The sequence below is a fragment of the Artemia sp. Qi Xiang Cuo genome, chromosome 8, assembly GCF_049724085.1.
Source record: "Artemia sp. Qi Xiang Cuo chromosome 8, ASM4972408v1, whole genome shotgun sequence".
NCBI lineage: Eukaryota > Metazoa > Arthropoda > Branchiopoda > Anostraca > Artemiidae > Artemia > Artemia sp. Qi Xiang Cuo.
Window position 1 is genome coordinate 61,105,016 of NC_142801.1, and position 18,261 is coordinate 61,123,276.

Sequence of the window (18,261 nt, forward strand, 5' to 3'; positions counted from 1 at the left end):
TCATTTAAGAACTAATAAGTTTTTTTATTGTATTACTTTCTTTGTAGAATGCCCAGCGATAAGAAATGGGAACAGTTTGTAATTACAGAGGAATTGAGAACTATAGAAAAAACGAGCCAGGGCACATTTATTAACGATACAAATACAGGGGAGATTCAGGCATTGTTCAAAAAAGAGGATTTTGATAAGAGTCCACGCCAGTCACACAAGAACAAAGTGGGAGGAGGGCAAGGCGTGTAAATTATTCAAACAGAGCAATCCAAGAATTCACGATCCGGTGGCGCCAATTCACAAATTTAGACAAGGATTTTTTCGTTTTTTTTTTAATTAAAGGGCTAGGCACAAGTAGCTGATTTCGGGAACTGATTTCAGCATCAGTGGACAAACGATAGCGGTAAGAAAAATTTTGTTGAAAGAAAAATTTATTGCGCAAAATTTTCAAAACAAAAAATCATGGACACAAATAGTCAACTGGAGTTTATTAATGGTTACTTGATTGATCTCAGCTTAGTTCTCAGTTTAATTCTCAGCTCAATAGTGGGGTCTTTCACCTCAAATACCTCTAGCTGACTATTTATTTGTATCCCTATTTTTTTGTGATGATCATGATGAAAATCAGCGCTGATTTGTAAATCGGCGCCGAAAACTAGAAATTTTTTCGACCTCAAATCGACGCTGATTTCTTTTAAAATCGGCGCTGATTTGGAAATCAGTTCCCGAAATCAGCTACGTGTGTCCAGCCCTTAAGATACAAAAAAAAATGTATTTTTCAGAACCTATACTTTGTCTTTTTCAAAACCAAATTTTCAAAAAAGTATTTTTCCAAATTAAATTCCAACTTATACCCAGACGCATCAACCGCTTAGGGGCAGTAAAATAGAAAACAATAATACTAACTCAAGCATGGGCGCCCATAAGCTGAATTCCTGGGGGGGGGGAAACCTCGTCTAATTGGCACTTTTAATGCTATATTTAATATAAACCTCAGAACAAAATATAAAAATAAGGCAGCATCATTCAACCAGGGGGGGGGAGGGTGCCCCCTGCACGGCCCCCCCCTGTTGGGCGCCCATGAACTCAAGAGGTTGACGACAAAAAAAAAAAAAGGCAAATCTTACTAATATCCAATATGATAATGCTCAACATGAGTTTTATAACGTTTCTTTTTTTTTTCTTTTTTCCTTATCTCCCTGTTCTGTTTAATTTGGTTTAGTTTTGTTTGTACCGTTGATAAAGGCTTCCAGACATGAAGCCAAAATATCTGGACTTTTATTATTAATAGCAGAAAAAGGAGTTTTTTGTTATTTTCCGCTGTATTATTCGAAATATTATACCCATTTTTTATATTTTCATTTCGTTTTAGTTTATTTCAGGATATTTTTTATCTGTTTAGTTAGTATTATTGTTTTCTATTTTACTGCCACAAAGCGGGTGATGCATCTGGGCCAAGTTGGAAATGTATGTTGAAAAAATACTTCTTTGAAGTATGAAAACTTGTTATTAAAAATTCAATGTATACATTAAAAGTTTTTATATCGAAAAAAGTGAAAAAAAAATAATGTCATCAACAAAAAAGTTTTTTTTTAATTTCCACTTTTTTACTTGAAATATTATACCCGTTGTTCTATTTTTCATCTCGTCTTATTTGTAAATGGAAAGGCAGAAATTTACTTGATTCTGAATATTCCTTTATTTCTCTGGAAATAATTTTGGATTCTGGAAATTATTTACACAAACGAGTGAATCAGGCACAATATTCAAGGGAGCAGTAAGGGGATTTAACCCCGATCTGACTGATGGAGTGAATCGAATCCTGATGTTGAATTACCAAAATGACAAGTAGAATGATCAAGGGCAAGAAATGCACTGCCTCTGAGGGCCGTAGTAACATCAATGTGTACAATAAAGCAAGAACTTTTGAACGAAGTAACGGCTTATTAACAGAACTATTTTTTTCAGGGTTAAGGTTCTTCACTTTGGTATATACCTTGGGGAAGGGGGGGGGATCAAAAGGGACGAAAATATTAAACACCATATAGTAGGGGAATTAGACATACGACTGAGTTAAACAATGAAACAGAATTTTTAGAATCAATACAGGAAAAATATTTTTGAGCTTCCTAAGAATTCCAGTTCCTAAAAATTTCTATTCTAATTAGACTAACGTAATGCATGAAGGAAGAATTCTCATCAAGAATAACCCCTTAGAACTAGCCATGCCTATCATTAGGTTTAATGAGAGGATCCCTTGAAATATGAATCTCAAACAGTTGAGGACAAGCCTGAGCAATTTGCGATAACCCTCAACTTGGCAACATTTAGGGCCCGACTATTAGTGTCAGTCGATTTGTTACAGATCTCAGGCGCGTTGTGTCAGCAATGCTGAGAGTGCTGGCGACACCGAAAGCAACTAGTGTACTCACCTATCAGCGGAGATTGACGTTCATTTATGTTGATCATGAAAATCAATAGATCTCATCTATCAATTGATGTACATTTTTGAGCATGAAAAAATTCGAGGTGACTTAAATGACAACAAACTGTTGATTTTTTTGTTCATAACCGCAAAATGAAATCATTAGCATAATTGATCCCAAAACTGAACCTTGAGGGACACCTTACTCAACTCCTGACGGCGAGTAGAAAGAAGGACCCATAGCGAGGACCCTTCCAAAAAATAAGAGTCAAACAAAATGCTAGAATTTTATATTTTGCCGAAATGGGATAATTTAGAAAGTAGAATTTGACCGGTCAAGGAATCGAAAGCTAATCAGACACCCGAAAACATAACAGCAAAAAATCAAGCCAGAACCAAGAGCTGAATATCAAAAATACGTGGCACGGAATTGCACGTGGTCTCTGTTGAGCCCTTGGTTTGGAAGACGTACTGAAATTAGTGGGAAAAAAAAACTTATACTTCTAAAATGGCAAGTCGATGGAAAAGCATAGGCTCTTCAAAAACGTTACTAGATAAAGACATAAATTGGTCATTAGTTATCAGGGTCACGAGGCCAATCTTTCTATATTATCCGAGGCCTTTCTTTGTACGAAACCATTAATCGAGCTCACTTAAAGAAATCGAATAAAATTCCATCCTCGAAAGACAGATTTACAAGTCTTTTCAGAGAAGATATAATTGAACGAAAGTTTAATTGACTACCTTGGTGGGTATACAGTCAGAACCGGAAGACGCTGAGCCTTTTAACGCATTAACAAGCAGATACTTCAGCCACAGAAACTGGTACTGGGATCATTAACTTCAGGCAAGTTGCATCAAGATCGTGTTCAAAATTGAGTTACGAGGAAGAGGAGTTTACTGAAGAAGCAGTCGTTTTCCTAAGACTAGCAAAACAAGACGTAAATGGACAATGAATCCACTCGTAATAACCGAGCCATCTACCACCGAACTTGGAACTATCTACGAAGTTTTCAAATACCCTATCCGTATTTTCAAAAATTCTAGAAAATAATAAAAGATTTAGTTTTTGAAATCAAAGAAGTAAAACATTGCTATCAAGATTGAAACGCTGACTGTTAACTTGTAAGTCCAAATATTATTTTTCCTTCTATAGCTTCGGACAAGCCCAGGGGTCATCCATGAATTCAAGTAAATAAATTTTTAGTCATGTAACAACAAGGCATACAGTCTTTGCATTGGCAATAGAAGTCTTAACAGACTCGTAAAAAAGAATCCAACTTCGAAACAAATTCTGCATCCTTGTCAGAAATATCCCACGAAGTCTCTGCCAACCAGAATTTGAGGAGGATTGACTCGTTTTAACCAAATTTGATGGCAGCCCAGCCCAAAGTTGAAATGTTTCAACTCAATATCTTCTTAGAAATTGACAGAGAAGAGAAGGAAAATGATCTAAAAGTATCAATTACTGAAACGAAATTCAGAACTAAATTAAAAGATGAGAAAATATTGTCGATTAAGGTCGCCATACTCACAGTTTCACATTACCGAGGATGCAAGATCATTAAATTCAGGCTAAAATCGGTCATTATGATAACTCCACATGTACGATTTGGTACTGTCTCCAAAAGCTCAACAAGAATTTGAGAAATAACAGATGGATCCACTTGGAGATCAATCTGCTTCAGCTATAGTAAGGTCCTCCCTTTGCGATTTAATATCAACAAACACGAATTCAAAGACCCTTTATGATTCCTTGATAGTGCTGACAGTGCTTGATAGTGCTGATATATCTGACAGTGCTTGCAAGGTCTATTCTCCATTGATTCAATCATTCCATCATATATCCGACTTCATTCAGCAGTATTTCATTATTAGTTTGCAGAAAGGTCTCACGTAGCCAAACATCGTCTGGCACAAAGAGTATAAGTAGCTTATAAGAGTGGGAACTGGCGCTAGTGTCGACAAAAAAGCTGTCAACACCCTCTAGCGTTTGGCACCACTTGACATTTTTAAAGCTTTGTAATCATTTTTTTGTTAGGAACTGAGGTCAAATACTTATTTTACTACCCTTATTTAACCAATTAAATTAATTATTCTTATTATTACAATGGAGAAAATGCCAAGTTTCGTCAAACGCTATATGGCGTTGATAGTTTTTTTTGTCAACATTAGCACCACTTCCAACTGTTATAAGTTACATATACTCTTTAATCTGGCAATCCACCACAAACTAATTACCATAAAATTGTCCAGGACTAGGCAAAAAAAAGTTTTTTTTTGTTTTCTAGTCTTAAAACGATTTTGGTTTACTTAGTATACACAGGGTTTAAATTTTATTTGTAGAACTTAGACTCCTCCTTGAGAATTACTTTAACTAACACAAACAAAACAAGAATGATTAAACTCGGAGTTATTCATACCCAAATCATGAGGAATTAAAAAAAGACTAATTTTGATAGGAGTGCTCATTCGCATGCATACCAGATATTAAAAATTGTACCACAAGTCCCAAAATCGAAACAGAAGCATTCTGAAATGACTTTTCATTGGATGAATTTGATCGTATGACTTAATGTGTACATGCACATAGTTAAAAATTTAGTTTGCTGAACTTAGACCCTCAAAAATATTATTTAAACTAACACAAACAAAACAAAATTGATTAAGACTTGGATTTATCAAAAGCACAATCCTGAAGTAAAAAAAAAAGAAAAAAAAAAAAAGTTATTTTGGTGGTCAGGGTGTACAGTCTCCTAGGTAACAATCGCAAGCTTATGTTTATTAGCTTATATTATGTTTATATAGCTTATGTTACATTCCAACCATCCAAAATACATTCCATGTGTGGTATTAAACTCAGCAGTAGTAATGCAATTTTCTGCGTTTTCGTTTTAGGCGTTTTCATTTTCATTCTTTTTTATGTTTTCAATAGCGTATGTTTTCATTTTCATTCTATTTTTTGTTTTCAATGGCGTATGTGTTTTCATTTTCATTCTTTTTTTTCTTTAAATGGCGTATGTGTTTCCATTTTCATTTTAGTTTCTAGTCTTGACTCTTTCAAATTTTTTTACATTCCACTGAAAAGGGCTTTAGTGTGTGCATTAAACTTACGCCTATATTCAATACGTTCTGAAATATGTTACTGTTCCAAATTTAAAGTGTTCAGTATTAGACTTAATTCTTTTCTAGATCTTAGATTTAGAATGTATGTTCTAAACTTTCATAAACATGTTCTTTATAACAAATAAGTAAACTGACTTTGTAATTAGGGAGGAGAAACAGACATATTTGTGACTCTTAAACTAGCCGAAACAATTTATACATATAAAAAAAGAAAAAAAAGGCTTTCAGGACAAGTACATTAAACGTATCCAGTTTTGAGCTACGAGATACCAGTTGCAACACTGTTTTTAAAAGCTATAATGACATTAAACACACACGACTATTTTATGGCTTATTTTTAACATTACCAATGAGTGGCATTAAAAAAAAAATTCCGCGACTATTCTACGCAGTTGAGAAACTTTCATAATTGCGTAGACCACTTAAAAAATACTTAAAACAAAACACATATTTTTCCAGACATTTTTTTTTTAAATTGAATAGAAGCCAAATCTAAACTTTCTCGTAGTAAGTTTTAGTGCGACATAAAATAATAAGTTGATGGAACAAAAAAGCATGTGGAATTAGAAGAAAAGCATTCAGATAAGAATATCGAAGTGAAATTTAAAACGAATCAGAACTAAGCGAAACATCATTTGGGCTGCTATCCCCCATTGACCCCAAAAGTATTTAGAAGCCTTGATAACTTGGAACCCTTGATAAATTATTCCTTTGCTCATTCCCACGAAGTTTTAAAAATATTCTGAAAAACAGAAAACTACGATACTTGTAAAAAAAAAATGTTGCCGCTCAAAAATATTCTGTTCGATTTACTTGCTTTAAATTTCCCCTTAAGAGAATCAATCACATGGAATTTAACACTTCGTTCTTTTTACTGGTTCTTGGAAAAACAATTGTTTCCCTAACCACTTGTTTCTCCAGAAGTGTTCCCATCTGTAATTCGCTTAAGTAATGATGTAACTGGTTTACGAAAATGGGCCATAGACGTAAGCCAATGATATTTAAGCACAATCAACACCACAGAATTATAGGATGACAATCTCTCTTTGATTGAACGTTACCCAATTGCCCAGACAACTTTAACATAAACATATTAGTAATGTGATAATCTTGAACATTTGGAAGCCTCAGGGCTACAGATCATGTTTGCCCTCATTCTCGACAAAAAAACCATTTGTTCAACAAAAGATGGATTTATCCATACAGTTCTACTTCGGTCTCACGGCAAGTCAAACTAGGGCTCTTCTTCAAGTTCAAAAAGAGATGGACAATGAGGATGGGAGCTAGAACCTACGTTCTAGGAAGAAACCTAGCTCGATAACACCGATTCACGTGGTCGGCTGACTTTTATTCAGCTCTCATCTCTGTGAAAATGGTCTCTTAATAAAGATGGAAGTTGATGCTGAGGTTCTGGCAGAATTCGAATTTAACGTCTGCAGCAGCGTTCCCTTGTGCGATGAAAAATCTCTTGGAAGAACCATCTTGGAAAACTTTCAGGGATCCCAACCCCCACCCCCCGAAATCCCAAAATTTACAAACAATGATAAACATCCGTTGTCAGGGGGTGGGCGGTACCGCATGCTCATTTGATTTTTGAACGTAAAGCATAATTACTTCTCGTAGTTATTCCCTCTTAGCTGACCCCCCCCATAAAAGAGACACACTTCACCCCTCAAAAAATTCAACTATTTTTGAGAATAAATTAAGCTTTTATTTTATCCCTGAGGCTCAATAGCTATGCACTTGTGCCATTTCTACCAAACGGATATGAAACCAGATGTTTAGGCCAAGGAGGGACTGCTTGCTTTTTAGCAATATCCCTCCTACTGTGAATATTACACTTGTGGCTACCCAACATTTCTCAGTGATAATTGGTTTTAGTGACAAGTGAAATAGCACAAGCCAACCCATTATACTGACGATTAGAGTATTATCATAATTATGCTAATCATTTTCATTAAAAGAACTGGTTTCAAAGATGGATACTAAAATTGCGGTGACATACCCATTAACGAATATAAGATAATGTTTTTTTTTTAAGTATTTTCGATTTGGCTGTTTTTACTTGATATTGAGCAATCATTTAATGGTAAACAAGAACTTCCTAAGATTTAGTTATCCACCGGATAAAAATCAAAGCAAGGCGCGTACTCAAGATTTTTTGCTCCCAGAGGGTATTAAAAGAGTTTTTAAACGAAAAAAGTAAATTCAGGATTGGCTCAATTAAAACTATAAGGCATTTCAGGCGCAAATGTCTGGATTTTTCTAAAATCAGAACTGAAGTGTTTTTTTCCGGGGGAAATTCTTCAAAAGGAATTCTTCAACATAAATTCTCATCTGTGCATATACACCATCTAATAGTTATTTTTATCAGTGTTGCCAGATGGGGTGCTTTTGCATCATTTGGGCGCTTTTTAGGTGCTTGCAAATTGAATTCTTCAAATCGGTTCATTTTCTGTCGAAAAATGGCACATTCGGTACATTGCCACTTTTATGGCTACGCTATTTTATACGATACGTCTATTAGCAACGGATTTAGTTGTCTTAATGATTGAATTTGGCATATTGTGTGTATTTGTTACAGTGAAAGACCGATATCAGGTAAGTGAGGAAATTCACCGGTGAATGTCCGGACTGAATCCAAGCAGAGAAAAAGTCTTTTTCTCTGCTTGGATTCAGTCAGCTTTGTCAGTCTTATGCAAGGTTGGATGGGTTTAGTTAGGTCAAATTAGGTTATAAATCTCAGAAATAGGTTAAAAACCTCACCTAAGCTTGTCACCATCAAACCAAGCATAAAGCTGAAAAAGCTGATCGGCAAAGCTGACTAAATCCAAGGAAAAAAAATTTGGCATTCAAAACAAGGACATCACCAGTGAATGTTGACATTCTCCAATTTCGGTCTTTCACGGTAACATATCTATTGTACTATTTGCTTTTAAAATAAATCGGAACAAACATTCAAAAAATCAAATGTAGTATAGAACAGAATGAAATACCGACTTTTGCAAGGTCAATAAGAGAGTGGAAAGGCTTTTTGCAAAAGCTCAATAATTAACTTAGATAAAGAGGAGGAAAAAAAGACCAAAGCAAAGAACAGTTAAAAGGAGCAAAGGAGACTCTTCTACAATAAAAGAAAAAAAAAGAATATGATAAAATATGATTATGATAGAAGCAATGAGATATGGAAAAGATTGAGGAAATGAAAAAGCGCAAAGACTATATATCGAGCTAAAGTGGCGGTTGGAAAAAACCTGCCTACCTCTTGCATTTTCTCAAAATCCAAACAAGGTCTTTGAAGAAACTGAGGTCTAAGACCTCTCCTCTGCTTTTTCTGAGCACCCCCAACGCTAACCACGTCTTTGGGGGTTAAACCCACGCCATGATCGCTTGTACCATTTTGAACGGCTTCTGCATGAAAGAGTTTGTTGGGTGGCGATTGAGATCGGAATGGCCTGTGTGCATCCTCAGGTGGAGAAGTTCTAGAAAAGATTGTTCGGTACTGTTGTATTATCTGTAACACACGCGCAATATTGTACATTGAACATGCTAAAGAAACTAGTCAAACAGGTTTCTTTCAACGGACAATTCCTATGCTGAGGATTGTAAACAGCGATTTATCACTGCGTTTACAATATTTAAACTTTTGGTTTTGGGTTTTAGGGGGGGGGGCGGAAAGGTACCTAGGTTAGGTTACGTATTTAATATATGCTATGCTTTACCCCCCCCCCCCGGATGTGTAAATATATAGCCGAAATTTGTTCCTAAACCATTGTATTTTCAGGCTATTTTGTTTTATTTCATTAGCATTAACCAAACTTCACTTCTAAGGTGTGTTACAGATAATACAACAGTACCGATAGTTCTTTATTATTAGTTATAGTCTTTTCGGCTTGATTTAAAAGCTTTGTCTTCAAAGGATCAAAAACATTAAAACAAAAACAGTTATTGCCCCCCCCCCCTTTTAAACCCATGCAACGCCCCGTTATTCTATGATTGGCACACTTCCATCGCGCATGGTACGCAACACCTAATATACGTGATTTTTGAAAGTAGGAATAGTTGAACTAAAAAAAAAAAAAAAAAAAAAAAAAAAAAAAAACGCTATCAAACCTCCCCGGTGATGATAAAACATAATAGGTACTTGTCAAGAATCCGGTAGTCACATAAGAAGTGAAGTTTCGTTTATGCTAATGAAATAAAACAACGATTGGAATAAAACAAAATAGGATAAAAATATAGTAGTTGAGGAACGAATTTTGGCTATATATTTGCATATCAAGGGAGTGGAGGGTAAAGCATAGCATATATTAAATACGTAACCTAAACTAGCCTAGATACCTTTTAGTCGCCCTAAACTCCAAAAACAAAAGTTTAAATCTTTGTTACGGAGTGAGCAACACCTCACAAGGCAGAGAAAACCTGTTTTTCATGTAGCATCTCGGTCTTTCTCGCGTGACTACCGGATTCTTAACAAATACCACAAAATAAAATAAACAAATACTAATAAAACCTTCCTCAGGCTCTTTTTCAATTAGCAATGGCTCCATTTACCTAAGAAGAGATACACTTGAAAGCACAGTAGACAGAATATAGACTGTGCTTGAAAGTAAATAGCGAGGTTTCCGAAATAACGTTGTACATAGTCTCTCTGAAGCTATTATTTTTTCATATATCCGTATGCAAGTGATGATGCTTATGGGAAAATAGGATAGAACCTACCATTAAAATTTTTGGATTATGATGTTCAAACCTGGATTTTTAAAAAAAAAATTAACACGTTTAATTCCTTTTAAATTTTCACACAGTGCCTGTTTTTTTTCTTAAAGTAAAACTATTCTGCTATTTCTTCCATTTTCAAAATCCATTCAGTGTCAAAAGTGAGTTGGACAGTTACAAGCAGAGCCATTAGCAGCTAATGGCGATGATTTCTAACATAGAAATCTAGAGCTTTCTTCAAATCTAATCCCTGAGTATTTATTGATGAGTTTTAGTAATGGTTAAATTCCCCTGGAACATTACTAAAACTGACATCAAAGACTATTTTCAGATCTAAAACTACACACACACACACACACACACACACACACACACACACACACACACACACACACACACACACACACACACACACACACACACACACACACACACACACACACACACACACACACACACACACACACACACACACACACACACACACACACACACACACACACACACACACACACACACACACACACACACACACACACACACACACACACACACACACACACACACACACACACACACACACACACACACACACACACACACACACACACACACACACACACACACACACACACACACACACACACACACACACACACACACACACACACACACACACACACACACACACACACACACATACACACAAAAGTGTGTGAGGAAAAGTGAGGGAAAGAGAGGAAAAGAGAGAAATAGAGAGGGAAAGAGAAGGAAAGAGAGACAGAGATTCATTAGGTCCCATACAGCACAGAAAACTAAAATAATTGGGTTTTTCAATACTCTTCTTCAATACGCCAAACGACGGTATTAAACTATCCACAATTTTATACAGGACATTAAAAATTGGTTTTTGAGATATAGAACAGTATTTGTTTAAGAATCAATATCTGTAAAGTGTCAGCACGAATAGTGTGGCTTCATTTTAGTATATAGTAATACATACATTAGGTAGACTTGAGCTAGAGATATTTAAAACACTTTGTTCCATTCAGGGCTTTGTCTGACTCGTACAAAAGTAACAAAAATACATAAAAACAACTTTTTGTTGCGTTTTGTAAAGTCCCACCCACCCCCAAAAAAGAATGCTGGATACGGCACTGGTTCCAGTCATGGATAGCTTTCTCCAAATTCCAGCCTAGCAAATATGTGGGTGCAAAAACTGGATACAAATCCACTTAATGTAGTCTATTTATCACAAAAAATCACAAAATATTCACCATTTCTTAGTCTAAATCACCGCGCTAGGGAAAAACTACTGAGGTCTTGCTAGTGCCTAGCAACTAATATTCTAACTTTTACTTTACTCTAAATAATTACACGAAACGAGAGACACAAAATAATATTCAAAATTGGCAGATAAACCAAATAAATGTACAAAAAAAGCAACAAGAAAGAAAGAACAAAAAGAAAGTAAAATCATTATATAATACAAAGATATATAATTCTACAATTTAATAAAATATTATAATATAATTAACTAAAATATAGTTGTAAAAGATTATAACACAATACAAATATTAAAATTAAACCACTAACTCTGAAAATTCACTTCTGTAAAAAAAGAAAAGAAAAATCTTACTCACTTTTAAACTGATTTTCGAAAAAAAAAAAAAGAAGTTAGATATGCTCCTTTATTTCAGGCACGATAACAAGCATAGTGACGAAATACTTTTATAGAATTTCCAGCTTTCTAATAGCTTATAGGGAACTATTAAATTATACATTCAATTTTTCATTCAGATCCATGAGGAAATGTAAGTTATCTACAGTAAACACCAACTTCCATTCTTAGCTTGATATATTCAAAACGGCTACTCTTTTAAAATTCCATTTTGAAAATCCCTTATCACTTAAATTCAGAGGTAGGAGCTGCTCTAGCATTAATTAATTTAATTTCCGGTTTTTCTTAAAAAGGGATTTCAGTTTTATGTTACTGGGAAAATCCAAAACCGTACCTCAATTAACCTGCCTTCCTTGCCAAAGAGACGAAAAAAGTCTTTTCCCACAATTCCTGAAAATTCTTTTCGTTCTTTTGTCCTTATTCATTTTTTAATAGATTTTAAAATATAATAATAAATAAATTAAAAGACCTAAAAAGATGAAAAAGAGTATACATGAGAGGGAGGGTCTCGTCCCTCCAATCCAAAAGTTTTTTTCATCTTTTCACTGCTACAGTTCTTCTAAATTTTTTTTTGTTCACATGATTAACCCGTTTTTACTTTTTTTTACCACCCCTCCCTCTTTCCGGGGCTGCTACCTGTTTCACAAATTTTTTTTGCAACTTCTTTTTTTTTAATGCCAATTTTGAAATATCTATCTTATGAATTTACAAAGTTGATTGAATCAAGTGCTTTGAACCTAAAAATTCCAAACTTCAAAAATAAATACAAACAAATTTGATAAGATAACAGTTTTAAATTTTGACTAACGAATGATTTATTCATTCTAACAAATTAATTTTTACTTTCTTTTCCTAGTTTTATGTGGATCATTATTTTTAAAGCTTTTTTTGTCCTGTTCTTATTTGTTGACACCGAAATTCGAATACTGCCCATCGAGACTTGTGATAGCAATTCAATGAAATAAATATCACTTATCTATCTGTCCATCATGTTCAGTTTTCAGTTAGGATGTATCAATTTTATTTTTTCTTTCTTTATTTTTCCGTATCACTCTGCTCTTAATTGTTATAGAAAATTAGACTCTTTACTACATTTACTCTTACTACTTTATTCTTTCACTATTTTACCCTTTACAACATTACATTACTCATTACTCTTTACTTTGCCTCCTTTACTCTTTAAAGTTAGATTCTTTACTCTTTACTGCATAGTTTGTACAAACTAAGCTAAGCAAAATTCTAAAATTCCGTTCCAAAGAATCTGGAAACGCGTATCAAAAATTTCTGTTAGTGTCGGCCCGGTTCGATATTTGCTTAGTTGCTGCTGCTGCTACAACAATGATTTAAGACTGTAAATCTTCGACGATGTGCTATTTTTGGTGCCATATGGCACTAGTCTGGTGCCAAAGAGTATGGGTAACTTATAAGAGTGGAAACTGGCGCTGGTGTCGAAAAAAAAACGCCATCTGGCGCTTGACAACATTTGGCATTTTCTTAGGCTTTTTAATCGTTTTTCTGTTAGGAACTGAGATCAGAAACACAACTACACTAATTTTGCCAAGTACATGAATTATACTTTTTATTACGCTGTAAAAATGTCAAGTATCACCAAAGGCTAGAAGGCTCTGAGGGTTTCTTTTGTCGACACGAGCGCCAGTTCCCACTTTTGTAAGTTACCCATACCTTTTGTCTGGTGCTATAAAGACGAATTCATGTCCTGTAGTGGCTCAGTGGATTTGACCTGAGCTGGGTAATACTGGATGGACCCAAGAGATCGAACCAAGCTAAGGCAAGACACTGCAGGGCCTGGAATTTGATCCCAGTGATGAAATTATACAAAAGCGTCTCAATATTAATCCAACTAAGAAGAAAAAAAAGACAATTTCATAAAAAAAATAAGAGATATAACCAGTAGATTTCAAATGAGCCATTAACCATCTCTAAACGATGTTCCAACAGCCTGCTAGCGATGGCGAAAAAAAATGAAATAAAAAAAGGAGACACAGCGCTGCTATTGACACAAAAAAGAAGACCTTTTCTTTGTTTTCACGATGGGTCGCTGTAAACTCCTGAATTAGGTCATTCGACGACGGTTATTTTAACGGTGCACTTTCCATTTCGACTTTACAACGTATTTGAGCGGTCTTAAGCTCTTTATCGAAATTGTCAAAAGGTTATTTTCACAATTAGCCTACAAACCATTGATCATCTGAATCTGAATATTAGATATTATTTCTGAATCCGCAACCATTGAAAATGTTTCTCACTAGAAAGTTTTTAGAAAACGCTTCACTAAACTTTTTATTACTATAGGCCGTTGTTCTATCTTTACCAGGTCGTAGCTGTTGCTTCAATCCTGCTATACACCAACAAGAATAGACAATAACAATTATAATTGTCAAATATTTCAAAATTATCAAATGGTTAAAATTGTTGACAGTTATCATGTTTGATAATTACCAAACAACGCTAAAAAAAGGAAGATCGATTTAAAATAAAACCCAAATGAACAACACCTCGCTCTTTACACTAAAGCTTTTTAGTACTTTTAAAAAAGCGTCTTATTGTTATAATTAAACGGCCCTTGTGTTTCAGGAGTCATTCTTAAAGAATCAGGACAAAATTCAAATTGTAGCGTAAAGAGCGAGGTGTTGAGGAGGGGGGAAACCCCTTCATATACTTAATATTTTCTGTTTCTTTTAAGTTTTAGTGTTACTCTTTACTTTCAGTTCAAAAAACTTGTTTTTTTTGTTTAATTTCTGATCGTTTTTTAAATAATGCCAGTAAATCTGGCCCCACCTCCACGAAGTAACCCCTTCCCATGGAAATATCCTCTAGCCAATTCAATCCCGGTGAAACTTTACCCCGGATTATTACTCTTAACCACTCCGCACGTAAAATTGAGACGGATAAGAGAAAGCAAGACACATAAAACCGATTTCGTATAAGAATTCAGGCAAATTCCCGCAGAGTATAATTTCCCCTGACAAGTTCACTCCCTGAAAACTTCCCTCCCATTGAAAAATTCCCCGAGGAAAAACTCCTAGCAGAAAATTTGTCCCCCCCCCCCCCCACCCGAAGATGTATGCATGAATCCCAATAACAAATACTATGCGTAAACAATGGGCATTTTTTTAATTAAAAGACCCTGGGGATGTGGGGGGGGGTCATGTTATACCCAACGGCATAGTTATTGGGCCTTTCAACTATGATGAACAAAATGGGTATATCAAAATTTTGATCAGACGATTTTTGGAAAAAAGAGCCGGGGGGGGGGCCTAGTTGCCCTCCAATTTTTTTGATCACTTAAAAAGGGCACTAGAACTTTTAATTTTCGTTAGAATGAGCCCTTTCCTGATATTCTAGGACACCTGGGTCAATTCGATCACCCTCGGGAAAAAAAAAACAAAAAAAAACAAATGAACACGTACCCGTGATCTTTCTTCTGGCAAAAAATACAAAATTCCACATTTTTGCAGATAGAAGTTTGAAACCTATACAGTATGGTTTTCTGATACGCTGAATCTGATGGTGTGATTTTCTTTAGGATCACTTGACTTTTAGGGGCTTTCCCCCTTTTATCGAAAATCAGAAAAAAAATTCTCAGGCTCGTAACCTTTGATGGGTAAGACTAAACTTAATGAAATTTATATATTTGAAAAATCTTAAAAAGCCAATTTTGATATATCTATTGTATCAAAATTCCGTTTTTTAGAGTTTCGGTTGCTATTGAGCCGGGTCGCTCCTTACTTACAGTTCATTACAACGAACTGTTTGAAAGACCAGACAAAGAATAATACGTGTACCTAGAGACATGGACGTACGCAGAAGTTCCCCCCCCATCCCACAAAAAATTCCACATTTCCTTGAATATCTGGGCACTTCTGGTTCAAATTATCAAACATTTTTTTGGGGGTTCTTGTGTGCAATCATGTAAAATTATGAAAATGACTTTAAAAATACTAACATAAATACATACGTCATTCCTAAAAGCGCTTCACTTTACCCCCTCCCCCCTAATGTGCAAATATATAGCCCATATTATACATTTTCCATGCATTTTTCCGTATGTCAGTCTTTTCTTTAAAAAGATTTAATGGTAAAGAAGCAATATCGACAGTTTTTAGGAATGACATAAGTAAGTATTCTAGAATTGTTAAAAGCCGTTTTGAGAATGTTATAGTTTGTCCTTCTGAGGAGGAGTGATTGTATACTAGCAGGCTTACCGTTTTTTTATTAATATAAAACGACCCCCCCCCCCCCAAAAAAAAACAACAACAGCGTATCTGCCTGCCTTAAGTGGATTGTATTCTCAACAATTTCTGTCATCTTTTTGTCGCCTACTGTGTTTAGCCTATTTAATTCTATAAAATATGACAATTCGTATATCTCCCCTATGTTTTATCCCCGATAGTCACAAGAGGCACCAAAGTTCCATATTTTATTTTTTGCATTACGAATTCCCAAGCTTCTTTTTATCTACAGCTGCAACATTAGACTTCGTAAATAGTTCAGTAATTAATTTTGACTTACCGAAACTGTACAGGCACCGGAGTAAGTCTCGTGCAAGGAATCATATCATCATCGTCAGATGAAATCCCGTTATTTGCCCCATCTGAGATGAGGACTCCAAGGGCAGACCCACTACGAAAACGGCTTAAACGATCAGGTACATCTCGGAAACGCGTTACTTGTAGGAACTAAAAGAGGAGAGTATAGGAAGAAAATGATAATTGCAAATTTGACACCGGCATGCTTCATACGTCATTAATTAGTAGTGTTTTAAAAATAACCAAACTAGATTGTATATAAGGTTCCTTTTTTTTAACTTTAATAACAAATTTGATATTCGACTGGCTTTTAGGTTTAAACATTCTTTCGCATTATTCTTTTTATCTTCACCTAGTTTACATTTTTGCTAAGCCACGCGGGTGATTTGTTACCAGCCACGTATGCAATAGTTTATTAAGGGGTTAGCCACACGGGTGATTTGTTACCAGCCACGTATGCAATAGTTTATTAAGGGGTTAGCCACACAGGTGATTTGTTACCAGCCACGTATGCAATAGTTTATTAAGGGGTTAGCCACACCGGTGATTTGTTACCAGCCACGTATGCAATAGTTTATTAAGGGGTTAGCCACACGGGTGATTTGTTACCAGCCACGTATGCAATAGTTTATTAAGGGGTTAGCCACACAGGTGATTTGTTACCAGCAACGTATGCAATAGTTTATTAAGGGGTTAGCCACACAGGTGATTTGTTACCAGCCACGTATGCAATAGTTTATTAATGGGTTAGCCACACGGGTGATTTGTTACCAGCCACGTATGCAATAGTTTATTAAGGGGTTAGCCACACAGGTGATTTGTTACCAGCCACGTATGCAATAGTTTATTAAGGGGTTAGCCACACAGGTGATTTGTTACCAACCAGGTGATTTGTTACCAGCCACGTATGCAATAGTTTATTAAGGGGTTAGCCACACAGGTGATTTGTTACCAACCAGGTGATTTGTTACCAGCCACGTATGCAATAGTTTATTAAGGGGTTAGCCACACAGGTGATTTGTTACCAGCCACGTATGCAATAGTTTATTAAGGGGTTAGCCACACGGGTGATTTGTTATTGGAGGCTTTGAATAGATTGGAATGGAGGAGGAGCGTGCGTAGTTGTGTTGGCCTCAGGTGACTTTGTGGTGAGTTGTTGTTAGTAAAAGTTACAAAACGTCGAATACTTTCATTTTGATCATACGATTTGATTGCAAAAAATCTATATAATCATCGAGACATATATCTTATACCATAAACTATTATATTTAGCGACATAACTAATTACAAAGCATATGTGAACATTAAATCAATATTTGGAGCAGAATTTTACTTTCATGGTTGCAGTAGGTTTCATGGTAACGAACCACAGGCCACAGTAACCAAATATTAAAAAACGTGTTTTAATGAAAACTGACTAGTGAGAAAAAATTGTCATTTGTACCTGATTCAGGAATGGCAACTATTATCTAGATCAGTGGTTCTCAAACTGTGGTACGCGTACCCTTTGGGTGTACGCAAAATTTTTTAGGGGGTACGAGGCCGGCCAAGAAAAATAAAAATAAAACAACACTCTATCTCTAGGACTGGCAATTTTATTCATATTTTAGCTATAGTTTACTTAGTACCGGTAACTGAGAAGGGATACCTAAAATGTTGTGTGGGTAAAAAGGGGTACAATGTCTAAATAAGTTTGAGAACCACTGATCTAGATTAATCTGGGAACTTGGAAAAATAGCCTGAGACCCTAGAAATAGCGTCAGTTCAGAACA

At 35.4% G+C, this 18,261-nt stretch overlaps 1 protein-coding gene across 7 annotated transcripts in view; it reads right to left on the reverse strand.

Moving 5' to 3' along the window:
- Reph (Regulator of eph expression) overlaps positions 1-18,261 on the reverse strand; it is a 119,670-nt gene that overhangs the window by 5,696 nt on the left and 95,713 nt on the right. For all 7 annotated transcript variants that reach the window (XR_016142154.1, XR_016142150.1, XR_016142149.1 and 4 more), the window contains exons 5-6: positions 16,473-16,639; positions 8,802-9,021 (exon numbers count right to left, since the gene is read on the reverse strand). Coding sequence is in view for 1 of the 7 variants with exons in the window: in XM_089093649.1 (XP_088949775.1) it covers positions 8,802-9,021; positions 16,473-16,639 (387 nt within the window). In the remaining 6 variants the exon portion in view is untranslated. The remainder of the gene's footprint in view (positions 1-8,801; positions 9,022-16,472; positions 16,640-18,261) is intronic.